This window comes from Podarcis cretensis (assembly GCF_951804945.1).
Source record: "Podarcis cretensis genome assembly, chromosome: Z".
NCBI lineage: Eukaryota > Metazoa > Chordata > Lepidosauria > Squamata > Lacertidae > Podarcis > Podarcis cretensis.
The window spans coordinates 9,726,744-9,743,153 of NC_137184.1; the positions used below are offsets into that span (position 1 = coordinate 9,726,744).

The 16,410-nt window shown below is 44.2% G+C and overlaps 1 protein-coding gene across 2 annotated transcripts; it reads left to right on the plus strand.

Annotated features, from left to right (window-relative positions):
* Positions 1-15,836, plus strand: B3GALT9 (beta-1,3-galactosyltransferase 9). 2 transcript variants are annotated; one of them, XM_079962180.1, is made up of 3 exons: positions 1-53; positions 11,021-11,200; positions 14,246-15,836. In XM_079962180.1, exons 2-3 carry the CDS (start codon positions 11,195-11,197, stop codon positions 15,353-15,355), a joined length of 1,116 nt encoding a protein of 371 aa, XP_079818306.1. In that variant the 5' UTR covers positions 1-53; positions 11,021-11,194; the 3' UTR covers positions 15,356-15,836. The 2 variants fall into 2 exon arrangements, with proteins under 2 accessions (XP_079818306.1, XP_079818307.1); XM_079962181.1 differs by lacking the exon at positions 11,021-11,200 and having other exon boundaries at positions 6-53.
* The last annotated feature ends 574 nt before the right edge of the window (positions 15,837-16,410 follow it).

Consider the following 16,410-nt stretch of genomic DNA (forward strand, 5'->3'; position numbering starts at 1 on the left):
AAGGAGGAAGATGAAGCTGACAGTTAGTACTGCCACCCCAGGAATGGATTTCAGTAAGAAGGGAAGCGGGGGGCGGGGGCTGAGGTTAGACTGGAGCTAGTTTGGCAGTACCTCATTTGCCCAAATGAAGTAGCCTCCACTGAATGGGGCTTACTCACAGGTAAGTGGGGTTAGGATTGCAGCCTTGAACACTCAAGAATACTTTCACTCATAAAATATGGACTTTATTGTACCATTTATCCCCCACCTTCAGGCCCAAAGGCCCACATGGCAATTTACAATTAGTCATGTGGAAACTATACAGTGGTACCTCAGGTTAAGAACCCGGTACTTAATTCATTCCGGAGGTCCGTCCTTAACCTGAAACTGTTCTTAACCTGAAGCACCGAAGCACCACTTTAGCTAATGGGGCCTCCTGCTGCTGCCGCGCTGCCAGAGCACCATTTCTGTTCTCATCCTGAAGCAAAGTTCTTAACCCGAAGCACTATTTCTGGGTTAGCGGAGTCTATAACCTGAAGCGTATGTAACCTGAAGCGTATGTAACCTGAGGTACCACTGTATATGATAAGAAACATGGCTTCAAAAATTAAGCTACAGAATTACAATTATATCCACTTTTCTTTCAAGGAGCCCAAGATAGCATGCCTCTATCGACTTTATCTTCACAGCAAGGTAGATTAGGCTGACAGTGGTGCAGTGCCCAGGTTTACAGAGTATGGCCCTCAATGTGGAGATCTATCAAGTCAAAGGAGAAATAGACAAATCTGTCAGATTAGTCTCTCAACTGCTCATTTTTCCAATCAGCACATTTCCATATCAGAGAGGTGATTGGCAGGCAGGTAGATATGCACATCGGCAAAAGCAGTGAAGGTAGCGAGCAAGAGAGATTGAACTCCCCATGTTCTACAGGGTTCAGATGTAGGAGGGAATTCTCTGTAGATTCCCTTATGACCTCCAACTGAGCAACACTGAACTCCCCACACCAGGTCAGTTCAGTCCTACACATGCAGGGAACTAGGGCATGTAGATGAACCACCCCACATCTACCTATTGGGCTAATGCCACTTTATTAGCAGGTGGGTGCGGTTTAAGGAAAAAATGGCCCTGTGGGCCAAATCAAAACCTCTGGTGGGTCAAGACTGCCCCATGGGTCGGAGGCTTCCCACCTTGGCATTACTGTACAACAATTGGCATTTGTAGTAATTAAACTATAACAATTAGATGTGATACTTAGAAGCACGGAGGCTGAGAAAGAATCTCCATCACATCAGAAGAACTGAAATCAGCCTAGCGACTCATAAGGCACGCTGCCATCTGTGGACACCAGTCTCTCATGTTGTAGGTATTCCAAACTGGTTAGCACATCAGTGGACATTGCAATCACAGCCTCCACTTGGCAGTGCACAGAACAGGCTGAGGCAATAGGGGAGGCAAGTTGAGCTGTCCATAGAGACACAAGAGCAGCTGTTGGAAAGTTCAAATCGCTGAGGCGTTGGCTCGCGCCAGGCTGGTTTTTGCACCTGTGAGGAAAGAGATCCCTTCCACATTCCATAAAAACATTGCATTCTTGGCACGATGACCAATCCTCTTATTCTAATCGGGGAATTTAGACGGAGGTTTGTCACAACAACTGTCACTTGTACCTCTCAGTGGCCAACACAACATGTTCAGCATAAAACAGAGCAGGGTTGAGGAACTTTTTCAGAGCACATGCCATTTGTGGGCAAATCCGGAAACGAAAGTGGGCAGAGCAACAGGCAAATTTTACCTTTGTGCAGCAGTCCAGTTTCTACATAACCCTCAACAGATTAGCTTTGGATCCAGTTGGATCTGGTTGGAATGTGTTCCTGACCTCTGCTTGTCTGAATGTATGGGGGTGGGTGGCAGGTGTAGACAGTAGTCTACTGTGCAAAAATAAACAACTACATCCCCTTCTTCACCCACTGTTGCCTCTGGCCCTTCCAACCAATAGCATGTGGCCCCCAGAAAGTTGCCCAGAGGCTAATGTGGCCCTCAGGCTGAAAAGGGAATGCACCCTCTAGGGGAAGTACCACTGCCCTCAAGAGCTGCTTGATGTTGCTCGTATCTGTCACCATCTCAGAAGAGGCATTCATTACCACAAGTAATAATAATAACAGCAAGAACAGCAGCAAGGGCCTGCAAGTCAAAGCATTCCAAACTGTGTGTTGTGATATGTTGATGTGTTGGCTGCAGTGTGTAGGTGTGTTGTGTGAATACTCCCCACGCTCCTCCCAGGGGTTAGTTTGCTAGTGAAACTGAATTACAGTCATACCTCATGTTACGTCCACTTCATGTTATGTTCTTTCAGGTTACGTCCCGCGGTGACCCGGAAGTACCGGAAAGAGTTACTACCGGGTTTCACCACTCGCATATGCGCAGAAGCAGTGAATCACAACCCGTGTGTGTGCAGACGCACTGCTGTGGGTTGCGCTCTTTTCATGTTGCAAACGGGCCTCCGGAACGGATCCCATTCACAACCAGAGGTACCACTGTACTGTGTCGTGATGCATGTCTAAAAATGTTGCCATGTCACCAACATGAAAAGTTTGGAAAGCTCTGCTGTAAGTCATTTGAGGCTCTTCTCCGGGTGCGTACCCCACAGGAGGTCCAGAGAGTGGCAACACATGAATGAAGAGGCCTTTCTCCTGGGCATAGTTGGCCAATTGGTGTTAAAGAAGGATAGAAACTTTTTTATGTATACAACAGCAGCAGCAAGAATACTCATCGCAAAGCATTGGAAGACACAAGACCTACCCACCCTGGAATGGCAGATGCAAGTGATAGAATATATGGAGATGGCAGAAATGACTGGCAGAATCCGAGACCAGGGAGAAGAGTTGGTGGAAGAAGATTGGAAGAAATTTAAAATTTATTTACAGAAATATTGTAATGGCATTGAAATGAACTGAAGGGATTCTAGCAACGAGGCTAAAAATAAGACTGGATGGATAATTAGACAAATAAATTGGATACGAATTTGCTGAATTAATTTGTAATAGGGATACAAAAGAGGGAGATGTGAGGAAGTCAAGAAAATAAGTGAATCAAAGATGAGAATGTAAAAAGAGGGATTTTTGTGTTTTTTTCTTTTTTCCTAAAATGTGTTCTTTCTTTTATTTTTTGAAACTATTTTTTTATTTTTTATGTATTTTATAATTTTGTATTTAGGTTTATCTGTTTTTGTTTTTTCTTATGTTTGTTGTCTTTTTTAAAACTTAATAAAATATTTATTTAAAAAAAAAACAGAGAGTGGCAGCACATGAATGGGCCTTTTCTGTGGTGGCTCCCTTCTTGTGAAGTGCTCTCTCCAGGGAGGTTCACCTGGCACCATCATTACTTACCTTTAGGCTCCAGGCAAAAACATTTCTTTCCCACCAGTCCTTTAGCTTTGAATGATCTGCAGCCTCCTTCAGTGGATGGGATGTTTTTGTCCTTTTAAAAATATGGAGTTTTATATTTTTCTCTGTTTTGTTTTTGTATTGTTATATGTTTTGTTAATTGCTTTGAGTTGCATTTGTAAAAGGGGGGTCCTAATTAGTACAAGCAGGAGGAGGCTGATATAAATCACAGAGTACTCAGCTAGCAAAGGTAAAGGGACCCCTGACCATTAGGTCCAGTCGTGGCCGACTCTGGGGTTAAGGTGCTCATCTCGCTTTACTGGCCTTCCAGGTCAGCTTCCAGGTCATGTGGCCAGCATGAATAAGTCGCTTCTGGCGAACCATAGCAGCGCACGGAAATGCCGTTTACCTTTCCGCTGGAGTGGGACCTATTTATCTACTAGCTACACAGCTGCAAATAAAACGTTTAATAATAATAATAATAATAATAATAATAATAATAATAAATTTTATTTATATCCCGCCCTCCCCAGCCGAAGCTGGGCTCAGGGCGGCTAACAATAATCAAATAATCAAACAATCAAATAAACACACATTCTAAAAATATTTCATTATAAAAATTAATTAAAATCAAATTAATGGCAACCGATTAAGCAAAATTCTGTGCAGGTTGCCAGAGGAGGGAGTCAGGCTGCGCCCTGACCAAAGGCCTGGTGGAACAACTCTGTCTTACAGGCCCTGCGGAAAGATGTCAGGTCCCGCAGGGCCCTAGTCTCTTGTGACAGAGCGTTCCACCAGATTGGAGCCGCAGCCGAGAAGGCCCTGGCTCTAGTTGAGGCCAGCCTAACCTCTCTGAGGCCTGGGACCTTGAGGATGTTATTCTTTGCAGACCGTAGATTTCTCTGTGGGGCATATCAGGAGAGGCGGTTCCGTAGGTACGAGGGTCCTAGGCCGTATAGGGCTTTAAAGGTTAAAACCAGCACCTTAAACCTGATCCTGTACTCCACCGGGAGCCAGTGCAGCTGGTATAGTACCGGATGAATGTGATCTCGCAGCGAAGACCCCATAAGGAGTCTCGCCGCGGCATTCTGCACCCGCTGGAGTTTCTGGGTCAGTCTCAAGGGCAACCCCACGTAGAGCGAGTTACAATAATCCAGTCTGGAGGTGACCGTCGCATGGATCACAGTGGCTAGGTCAGGGCAAGAGAGATAAGGGGCCAACTGCTTAGCTTGGCGGAGATGAAAAAATGCCGCCTTTGTTATAGCTGTAATCTGCGCCTCCATAGAGAGGGAGGTATCGAAGATTACACCCAAACTCTTAACGGACGGTGCTGGCACTAATTGCACCCCCACAAGAGATGGGAGTTGCCCCCTCAGTCCCATATCGTCCTGCCCCAGCCAGAGGACCTCTGTCTTCGAAGGATTTAACTTCAACCGGCTCCCACGTAACCATCCAGCCACAGCTTCCAGACATCTCGCCAGTGTGTCTGGGGCCGAGTCAGGATGGCCATCCATCAAGAGATAGAGTTGGGTGTCATCAGCATACTGATGGCAACCCAGCCCAAAACTCTGGACAAGCTGGGCGAGGGGGCGCATAAAGATGTTAAAAAGCATCGGGGAGAGAATCGCACCTTGAGGCACTCCACACACCAAAAAGTAGCACGATGACAATTCCCCCCCAAGCGCCACCCTCTGTCCCCGACCAGAGAGAAACGAGCGCAGCCATTTAAAGTGCAGTATGCAAATATGACACAAATGGCAACAGTGATCTATGGAAAATTCAATGTATTTTTTCAAAACGTTTTTTTATATGTGTGTAGATTCCACCTCAGAGATGGGAGAATTGGTTGGTTTTGGTTTCTCTCAGTTTCTGTTTTTTCTCTCTCTCAGTAATAGTTGGAGTTTTGGCTGCTAAGATACAATAAGCCTTGATTTTTAAAATAATAATAAAAATATTTACTGAATAAAGCTTTTTTTTTCCCCCAAAGAAGCTTGTAAAGTCTTCAAGCTGCAAGAAAGGAGAGTCCGACTAAACATTTGAAAAAACTTTCTGACAGTAAGAGCTGTTTGACAGTGGAACAGACTCTCTTGGGAGATTGTGAACTCTGCTTCACTGGAGGTTTTTAAGCAGCGGGTATATGGCCACCTGTCATGGATGCTTTAGCTGAGATTTCTGCATTGCAGTGGGTTGGAATAGAGGACCTTTGGAGTCCCTTCCAACTCTAAGATTCTATGATTCTATGAAAGAGAAATCCCCAATCGATTGCACCCTCCAATTGAATTAATAGGAGGTGATGCTATTGAATAAAGCAGTAGTGCTACTGTATTCTTCCATGTATAAGATGCCCCCTACTTTTGGGGACCCCAAATTTAGAAAATGGGCATATATGTACTATCCGTGTATAAGACGCCCCCAGATTTTTAACCTTATTTTGAAGTAAAAAAAAACCCTAGTCTTATACATGGAAAAGTACAGTAATTTTGTGTGTTTGTGTGCAGGTACTAGGATACATAGCCTAACTTTACCAAATTAATTCACATCTCTGCTCTGCAATGAAACACTGACCTCTGCTGGACCTCACTGTGCATCACAAGCTAAAATCCCCTTTTCTTTTTTAAAACTCATCCTCCTGTTTTGCAGTATAGAATAAAGGAATTTTAAAGTTGGAAGGGACCACAAGGGTCATCAAGTCCAACCCCTGCAATGCAGAAATCTTGTGGAGGTTGAACACACAACCCTGAGATTAAGAGTCCCATGGTCTACTGCCTGAGCTATCCAGGAGATATTGTTCCCTCTAATTTGTTCTGGATCCTTGCAAGATACAACTGACATTGCTCATGTTGCCAAAATGGCAGCAAGAGAGAGGTTGTACCCAGTGTTGGAGCTTCATGCTCTGGCACTGGGGGGGGGGGGCGGAGAGCAGGTGGGAGTGGGGCGTGCTGCCCTGGGGGCGGGGGCACTGGCTGCGGGGGCGTGGCACCCAGCGCGGGAGGGGGGGGGAGCTGCGATGGCACTCCACTGGGATCGTGCTGCCGGGGATGGCGCGCTCCCCCTGCACTCCTCTTCCTCCTCCAGTAGTTGTACCAGGGGTTTTTCGGGAGTGGGGAGCCCAAGGTTTGCAGAAATACAATTTTTATTTAGTTAAATATAGATATATATCAGTGGAAGAAGAACCCCAAAAAGAGTCCAGCGGTGACTGAGCAATGTGCTCAGCAGCTACAGAATACTGGCTATGGCTTTCCCACCTGCCTTGCCCCACCCTGCAGCCCTGGGAGCATTTTCCAGACCATGATTTCTAAAACAGCAAAAGCTGCTGGGAACAGAGGATTTCAGGGATATATTTTTTTAAAAAAAATAATAATTTTGTAAGTTGTGCGTCCTTTTTTCTGATCCTTTTACACGGCTTTGTATGTTATGTCATATTTTATGCAATTGTGACTTGCCGTTATTTTTATTGATTGTAATTGATAAGTGTAAACTGTTTGATTTTTATTTGCTGATGTTTAATTTTACTGTTTGCTATTATATTCTAATGGACTATTGAATATTGCTTTATTTGATATAAATTGTTCATCTTAAAAGTTATTGTGACCTTTTTTGTGTTGGATCAGATTGTTATTATTAATGTTTGATGTTTTTATTGTGTTTTTATATTATTAGTAGTAGTAGTAGTAGTAGTAGTACCCCGACCATCTGTCTGGGCTTCTCCAGCCACTCTGGGCGGCTTCTAACAAAGATTAAGAATACATTAAAATGTCACACATTGAAAACTTCCCTGAACAGGGCTGCCTTTAGATTTCTAAAAGTTTGGTAGTTAGTTTTCTCTTTGACATCTGGTGGGAGGGCGTTCCACAGGGCGGGTGCCACTACCGAGAAGGCCCTCTGCCTGGTTCCTTGTAACTTGGTTTCTCGCAGTGAGGGAACCTCCAGAAGGCCCTCGGCGCTGGACCTCAGTGTCCAGGTAGAACGATGGAGGTGGAGACGCTCCTTCAGGTATACAGAACTGAGGCCATTTAGGGCTTTAAAGGTCACCACCAACACTTTGAATTGTGCTCGGAAACGTACTAGGAGCGTAGGTATATGTGTTGGAAACCACTTAAAGTGGCTGGAGCAACCCAAGCAGATGGGCAGCGTATAAATACTATAATCAAATTATTATTACTAATATTATTATTATTTGTGCAGCGGTGGGGAGAGACAGAAATCTGAATGGGAATGGAAACAGAATCAGATATTGTTAAGGCAGCCACAGTGGATAACAATGTGGGGCCTCTGTGGTGTAGCAGTTAAGAGTATTGGGTTTTCGTCCCTGCTCAACCATGAAGCTCATTGGATGGCCTTGGACCAGTCACTGTCTCGTAACCTAACCTACCTTGCAAGGTTAATGTGAGGATAAAGCTGGGAGAGGGAAAGAACCATGTATGCCGTTCTTGAGCTCCTGGGAGGAAAAGCTGGGATATAAATGCTACTGAATTTCCTGCCTCCCCTGCAAATATAGCGGGCAGCATTATAAACTTGCAACAAGAGTGTGCCATATTGTGCCTCAGGCTGCTTCCAGATTGCCGCTATATTGCAGGGGAGGCAGGGAATTCCATCACCTACCAGCAAATTCAGGTTATGCAATTATGGTTGGTTATTTATTTTATTACTTTTATAGTAGTAGTATTATTATTACTTAAACCCCATCCTCTCATGAGTTCTGAAGCAAAGCTTTTTAACCGTATTTTGGGGCTGGACAATTTTTATTTCCAAAAAGAGACTGTTTTTGTTCATCCAAACAAAACATTCCAAAAGTGCAATATGAATAACCTCAATACAGCCTCCCTACGAACAAAATCAGGATGAACGCTTGATAAACAGGATCAGTGGAGGCTGCTCCATTAGGGTAAGTGGGTTACTCATCTGGCCCCCTCCTCCCTCCTTATACCTAGACTGGTTTTGTCTGGGTTGTCAGCCTGCTCCCTCCTCCTTAGTCTCATAGTCTCCCTGCAGGGAGGAGGATGGGAGCATAATGAGTTGGCTCTGCCAAAACACCAATGGGAAATTTGAGTATTTTCTCCCATGCTAGAAGGCTGTGGTAGTCAGATACCAGATCGAGAAGCTCGTTTATTATTTAGCCAGCCTTAGAAAGAAGCAAACAAAAATAGAGTTGTGCAATGGATTTGGCCCAAACCCAAACTGACTCAGGGTGATTCGGGTTGACCAGGGCTTTGGCCAAATTGGGTTGATCTGGTCCACCCAGAGCTGTCTAAAGAGGGTAATAGCCTACAGGTGGGTGGGTGGAGGGAGGAAGAGTAGATGTGCAAGCAGCCTGCATAGACCTGTCTTTCCCCACCACCAACCACACGTTTAATCAGGGTTTAATGGGGAGTAGCTGCACAGCCTCAGTTACTACACACCCACCCAAAAATTACAAGCCTCACCAAAGGTTAGTAGTCTGCAGTCTGTAGAGGACATGAAACCTCCTTCTCTGAAGCCAGCATGAAAATGCAGGTTACTAGCCTGTGGCACTGTGGGTTAAACCACAGAGCCTAGGGCTTGCCGATCAGAAGGTCGGAGGCTCGAATCCCCGCGGCGGGGGTGAGCTCCGGTTGCTTGGTCCCTGCTCCTGCCAACCTAGCAGTTCAAAAGCACATCAAAGTGCAAGTAGATAAATAGGTACCGCTCTGCGTTTCCGTGCGCTGCTCTGATTCGCCAGAAGTGGTTTAGTCATGCTGGCCACGTGACCCAGAAGCTGTAGGCCGACTCCGTCGGCTAATAAAGCGAGATGAGCACCGCAACCCCAGAGTCGTCCATGACTGGACCTAATGGTCAGGGGTCCCTTTACCTTTAAAAGCCTTCTATCAAACAGGCTGATGGAGGAGTGATGGAGCAATCTGTTTGAAATCTACTAGCCTGATGGGTTTTTGAGTTGATTACGATTTTCCTTCCTCTGCATCTAGTGCAGAAGCCAAGCAGACTGACAGAAGAGTGTGGAGCAACCTGGTCCTCCTCCACCACCAACTGGTTTACTCTGCTGCATATCATTTTTGGTTGCCAATAGTTAGGAATAGAGGAAGCTGCCTTATGCAGGGTCAGACCCCTGTTCCATTGGTCCACCTAGCTGAGCATTCCCTAAACAGACTGGCAGTGGCTCTCCAGGACTTCAGGGATCTCTCCTACTCCTTCCTGGAGATTCTCAGGATGGAAGGTGGGTCCTTCTGCATGCAAAGGAGATGCTCTACCACTGAACTATGATCCTTCTTCCATTAGTAGGCAAGTTGTTAAATGGCTTAGCAGTAGTTAATCTGCCCTGAATATAGAAGGTCCCAGGTGGAATCCCCAGCATCCCCCTGCCTGACATCCTAGAGAGGCACTGCCAGTCAGTGTAGACAATATTGAGCTAGATGGACCATTAGCCTACATCAATATGAGGCAGCTTTCTTGCATCCTCTGCTATAGCACTCCTACACTATAAATCACTTAGAGGTTTTACTACAATTGATTGGCGTGCTAATTAAATAAATAAAATACATTAATAAAATGTGTTAATTTTGTTCAATAAATAAATGTTTCTATGTATGTTATAAGGTTGTATTACATTTTTTTTCCATCTTGGCTGCAAGGAGCTCAGGGCAACTACAATATCCCCTCTCCCCTTTATTCTCACAATAGTCCTGAAATGCAAGGTGAGACTAAGAGAGGGCACTCACCCCTAAGTTATTCAGGAATCTTTATGGTCCAAGAGAGGATCTGAACCCAAGTCTTCCTGGTCCCATATAACGCATTTGCACTGGTTCAGCCATAGCAGGAATTTCTGGTAGAAACTGTACACTGGCTCCCTCGGCCAATAAAGCGAGATAAGTGCCACAACCCCAGAGTCGGCCACGCCTGGACCTAATGGTCAGGGGTCCCTTTACCCTTTACCTTTATAGTATTTTGATATTTGATCATAGTTCTACAGGTGTACCATGAGGAATGGTTGACTGTTGGGACTGTTTAAGCTGGAGAAGAGAATACTGAGAAGTCATAGGATAGCCATCTTAAAATAAATTAAGGGCTGTCACACACAAGATGGAGCAAGCTCATTTTCTGCTGCTCTAGAGTGTAGTACTTGAATCAATGGATTCAAATTACAACAAATGAGACTGCGACTAAATCTTAGGAAGAACTTTAGGATGTTAGGAGCTCTCCAATAGTGGAATGGACTCTCCTGGAAGGTGGTCAACTCTCCTTCATTGGAGATCTTTAAGCTGAAGTTGGATAGCCATCTGTCAGGGATTCTTTAGCTGTTGTTCCTGTATTGCAGGGCGCTAGACTGTATGACCCTTGTGGTCATTTCCAACTACAATTCTATGTGACTCATTGAAGAAATCCCATTAACAAAAATAAATACTTTATATGTATTGTTAAAAAAACTTACAGATGAAGTTCTGCTTAAATGAAGTCCTTTGTATTCTACCTAAGAAAGCATATTTGAGATTCATTTTTATAAAGTACCTCCAACAATAATGACACTATAGTTTGAAGAAGTGTCATTCATACATTTTAATATCACATTTGCACAGCCCCGCTTTTTTTTTTCGTGTCAGAAATTAATGAAGTACAGAAGGATAATTGGCTCGTTTTGATGCCACTGTAATACAATCACCACCCTCTGGAATTACATGTCCTTTGCTCAGAGGCAGAGCTGAATGGAAAAAAGAAAATCGAACTTGATTGTTAACACAGAGGTAACTTTATCCAGCTGGACCTACATGCCCAACACTGCTTCAAGTGCAGAAATACTGCCTATCTGTCCAAAACTGCACGCGATCTTCAAGGCTTGGAAGATTCAAGCATAACCTACCAGCATCATGCAGGTAAGTCTTGAACTATATTTTTATTGGCAGCCCCCTGGACTACCATGTCAATACATGAAGACTGTTCCAAATGTTAAACCTCACTTTATAAGTGAAGAGAGACATGAAATTAACTTCAACATCTGTGCAATATAGAGGGCAGGTCTGCTACGCAAAATACCAGTCTAAGAAACTGCCTTATCCTATGTCAGACCATTGGGTCCATCTAACTCACTGCCCTCCAGATGTCTTGGGATACAACCCCATCAGTCCACACACACACACACACGCGCACACACACACTGATTGTAGCTCCTGGAAGTTGTAATATAAAACATCTGGAGGACACAGGGTTGCCAAAGGCTGATCCACATTGACTGGCAGTAGCTTTCCAGGGGTTTCAGACAAGGACCTTTCAAAGTCCTGTGCTGGAGGCTGGACCCAGCTTTCACATGTGAGGCAGGTGCTCTACCACTGTACTACAGCCAGTGGTTCGCAGTTGCACAGGGTTGGTGGTCTGTTATTATTTCTGCAGAAAAATCGCTAAAGGCTCTCAATCTCCAATGTCCTAGAGCCACCCTACCAACAAACAGAAAAGGGTGAGTGTTCCAAAGCTAAGCATCTGGTAACACTGAAAACACAAGGCACCTCAATTTCAAGAAAATAGGGTGCACATTCCGTCACATACAATGGAATTTTTGAAAGAAGATATTGGGAGCACACCCAGTCATTTGCCCATGTATGTACACATAAAATAGTAGATTGAGCTGAAAGACGAACACATGATGTACATTGATTGTTGCAATGCACCCCTAATTATTATTGTTGTTGTGTAAGACTGTATAAGAAAGTTGTATAATCTTAGAAGCGGCATGGCTGTAACGATAATGAAGGGGACCCTGCATGTCTGAATTTGCCCCTTTCCTAAATATATAGGGTGAATACTAGTGTTACATCTGTTTGAATCTGTAATCAGCTTTAACTGGAATATGTGACCACTTACGTAACTCAACAGGGCTTACTTTTAAGTATAGATACAGGATTGCACTGAAAACTTTTAACTACTATAATTGGTGGGGCCAAGAGTTGAGGACACACATTTCTTCCAGGGCCATCCATCCTGGCTTCTGGAATGATACTGCAGATTAGTGAAAGTGGGAGAAATTAGATTTGGTTTACATTTAAAGGCAAACCTACCTTATTTTCACTTTCTGAAACAGTATGTGAACAAAAACAGAACCATCCATTGACATTCATATTTCTCCAAATTTTGAAATGCAGTTCTCCAGCCAAGTAATGAGTACAAAAATGCATATGCAGGCAACTGCCCATTTAAGTGTGATCACATACATGCACACCGAACCCAGGTGTAGCCCCCAAATGTCATGAAAAGGGATTGAATGAGGGGAGGCTTATGCACGCTCCATTGGCATGCATAGGAGTCCAGAATGGAACCCCTGCACAAAACAAGGATTGCCTGATAATGCATATATTAGTGAAAATTGCGTACAAAGATACATTGGGTTGTATCTAAGTTATACTCAGAGTAGACCCATTGAAATTAGTGGGCCAAACTGAGAACAGACTCATAGAAAGTAATGGACATGTGTGAGTAGAAATAGCATATTACAACCAGGCCTTTTTTCTCAGCTGGAACTCAGTTCCGGCATCTCTCTAGTGGGTGCCATTGGCATTCTAAGAGAACAAGGGAGGTGTTCACAGTGAGTTCCAGCACTTTTTTCCTAGAAAAATAGCACTGAGTACAACTCAGTATATCGGAGATTGCTTTGCAAAAATGTGCATATTAACATAAATTCACACTAAGACTAACATTCACAACTTTATTTAAGTAGAATATGAAGAAAGACAGCGCAACAACATGTATAGTTATTTAACATGCAGAAGATAACAAGTAATGTAATAAACCAGAAAGGCAAGATGAGGGAAGTCAATGGGAGGATGGGGATTGTAAAATATAAAATTTGGATAACTGTATTTGCAAATTGTTACAACAAAGAAACCCAAGTTTTTTTAAAAAAAAAATCTGTATGTTTTTAAAACCTACCACTCTCCTCCCAAAAGAGGGTAAAAGCACATGGCTTTAGTATGCATGTGAAAATAAGAATGATGCAAAATATAAAACGTGTCTGGTAATCTTAGGCACTCATATAGGATCACAGAAGAAGGAAGTAGTCCATATACAACTATGAGAGGAGGTGTTATTATTATTATTAATTAACTTTCTATACCACCCTTCAGCCAAGGATCACAGGGTGGTTTACTATATAAAAATACTTAACACAGTAATAAAAACCACAAACACACACTGTTTAAGAAGCCATAGATTTTTTTAATTAGCCAAAGGCCTGGGAGAAGAGGAACATTTTAGCCTGGCACCTAAAGATGTGCAGTGAATACAACAGGTGAGCCTCCCGGGAGAGAGGATTCCAGAAGTTGGGAGCCACCATAGAAAAGGCCCATTCTGATTTTACCACTCTCTGGACCTCTCACGGGGGGGTGGGCACATGAAGAAGAGCCTCAGATGACGGTTGAAGGATGCGAGTTGGTTGAGTACGAGTATGTTTCCGAGCACAATTCAAAGTGTTGGTGCTGACCTTTAAAGCCCTAAACGGCCTCGGCCCAGTATACCTGAAGGAGTGTCTCCACCCCCATCGTTCTGCCTGGACACTGAGGTCCCGCTCCGAGGGCCTTCTGGCGGTTCCCTTGCTGTGAGAAGCCAAGTTCCAGGGATCCAGGCAGAGGGCCTTCTCGGTAGTGGCGCCCACCCTGTGGAACGCCCTCCCAGCAGATGTCAAAGAGATAAACAACTACCAGACTTTTAGAAGACATCTGAAGTTTAGGGAAGTTTTTAATGACTGATGTTTTAATGTATTTTTAATATTTTGTTGGAAGCCACCCAGAATGGCTGAGGAAACCCAGCCAGATGGGCGGGGTATAAATAAATCTATTATTATTATTATTATTATTATTATTATTATTATTATTATGGTGTGGTGGTGGTGGAAGAATCACTGCACTAAACCTCTTCTCTTTTTTGCCCTGCAGCTAATCTTCTGCCGGCTAAGGACCCACCAGTGGTGTTTCATTCTTTTTAATGTTGTTCTTTTCCACATTTTGTTCTTTGGAGCTGATCTCGTGGAAGAATACTTCTTGCAAGCACTCCCCAGCACCTACACAGACATGAAGGTCCTCGAAGCCAGGGAGAGAGCACGGAAGCTGGATATGACCCCCTTGAAGGCCAATATCTCCAAGGCTTACGTAGCTAGCAGATCAGAGGCCTGCTCCAACCAAGAGATCTTCCTCCTTGTCCTAGTCTTTGGCAGCCCTGAAAACTTGTCAAGGCGCAACATCATTAGAGAAACATGGGCCAACCAGACACACGTCAGGGGTTACGGTACTCTCGTTTTGTTTGTGTTAGGGAAGCCCTCTTCAGAAGCCACCCAGCTGGAGGTAGTCCAGGAGATGGAGAAGCATCAGGACCTCATTCAAGGCTCCTTCCTGGACTCTGTAGAGAACCAGACACTGAAGACACTGATGGCTGTGGAGTGGGCCATAACATTCTGCTCCAGGGCCCGGTTCATTCTCAAAGCAGATGAGGAGATGTTCATCAACCTCCCAAGTTTGGTCGAGTACTTGCTCAACTTAAGAACCCATCCCGAAGACATTTATCTTGGGAGGCTGGTTCATCAAGAGAAACCCAACAGAGACCCTCAAAGTCATGGCTTTGTCTCCCAACAAAAATACCCAGAAAAATATTATCCCAATTACTGCAGTGCGACTGCGTTTGTCATCTCACAGGATGTGGCTCGGAAGATCTACGTAACCTCTGGAGAAGTTCCTCTTTCACTGCCTCCTGGTGCCTTTGTGGGACTCTGCAGCAAAGCAGCTGGTGTGGTGCCTGCTCATAGTTCTCGGTTTTCTGGGAAAAAGCACATCCGATACAACCGCTGCTGCTACAAGTTCATTTTCACCTCCTCCACAGCAAGAGATACCCAGCTGCTCCAAGTATGGGACGAGATCAGCAATGGTAAGGACTGCACTGTATTAGAAACTTATTATGGGTTGGTATCCTGCAAAGTCATGACATACCTGGATGGATTTAAACACCTAAGTGTTGATGCCTTACAGAACGAGGCTCTCCATTTTGCTGATTAAACTGACCCAAAAAACTCACATTCAAATGTTTGATTTTAACCATGGATTTTCTCTGCTGAACCATTTATGCTAGGAGCCATGGCCAGCATCCTGTTGCAAGGAGTTCCACTGACCACTCGTGCTTTAAGTTTTTCTCTATTCTGAACTTCCCATTTAAAACATGCACACAACAGGAGAGTATAGTTGATGAACACTCAAAGAACATGAGCAGGAGTCACAAGGTCATGTGAACTAGTCCACTCCACTAGTGGATGCAAGTTCTTTAAATGATGCATCTGTGCATGGTGTGGATGGTAATGTGATAGCCAGGTGTGGCAGCAACCAGCTCCCACAGTATTCCTTGGACATGTATAGATGATTTTACCCACCCAAACACAGAATAGGCAGGAGCTCATCACCTCTCCTCCCTTCCATGTTCCAATATCAGTGATCAAAGGATAGACCAATCCAACACTTATTAGCCTTTTCAAGTAAGTTAGGGTAACAGCCAATCAAGAACAGGGGAGGCTGTTGTTGCTTTTACACTTTCTTGCAAAATTCAGTGGCATCTGGTAAGTCAGCCTTTCCCAACCCTGGGTCCTCAGATGTTGCTGGACTTCAACTCCCTCAGCCTAGGCCAGCATCCCCCAATGGGCAGGAGGAATGAGAACTGCAGTCCAATGATATCTAGGTATCCCAAGATTGTGGTAGGTGACTTATCAGAAGCAGAGCAAGATTAGAACTGGGGATCTTGCACAGCCCTCTAGATGAGGTTGAGGAGGCCAACTCCCATTAGTTTCAGCCAGCATGGTCAATGGACAGGGATGATGGGAGCTATAACACAACATCTAGGAGGGCATCAGTTTATCATCCATAGAGTAGACTGTCCTCTGGGTCAATTGAGCAAATCAGTTCTCTTATATTAAAACAGTAGCTCTTTGTGTAAAGTTGCTCTTAAATTATAAAGAATTCTCCTCTCTCAGAATGAATCACTAGTTGACCAGCTGTGTTTTCATATGTATTCCAGTCTTGCCTGGCCCACTTTTTCATGTTAAGAGCATCATTTTCATGTTCAG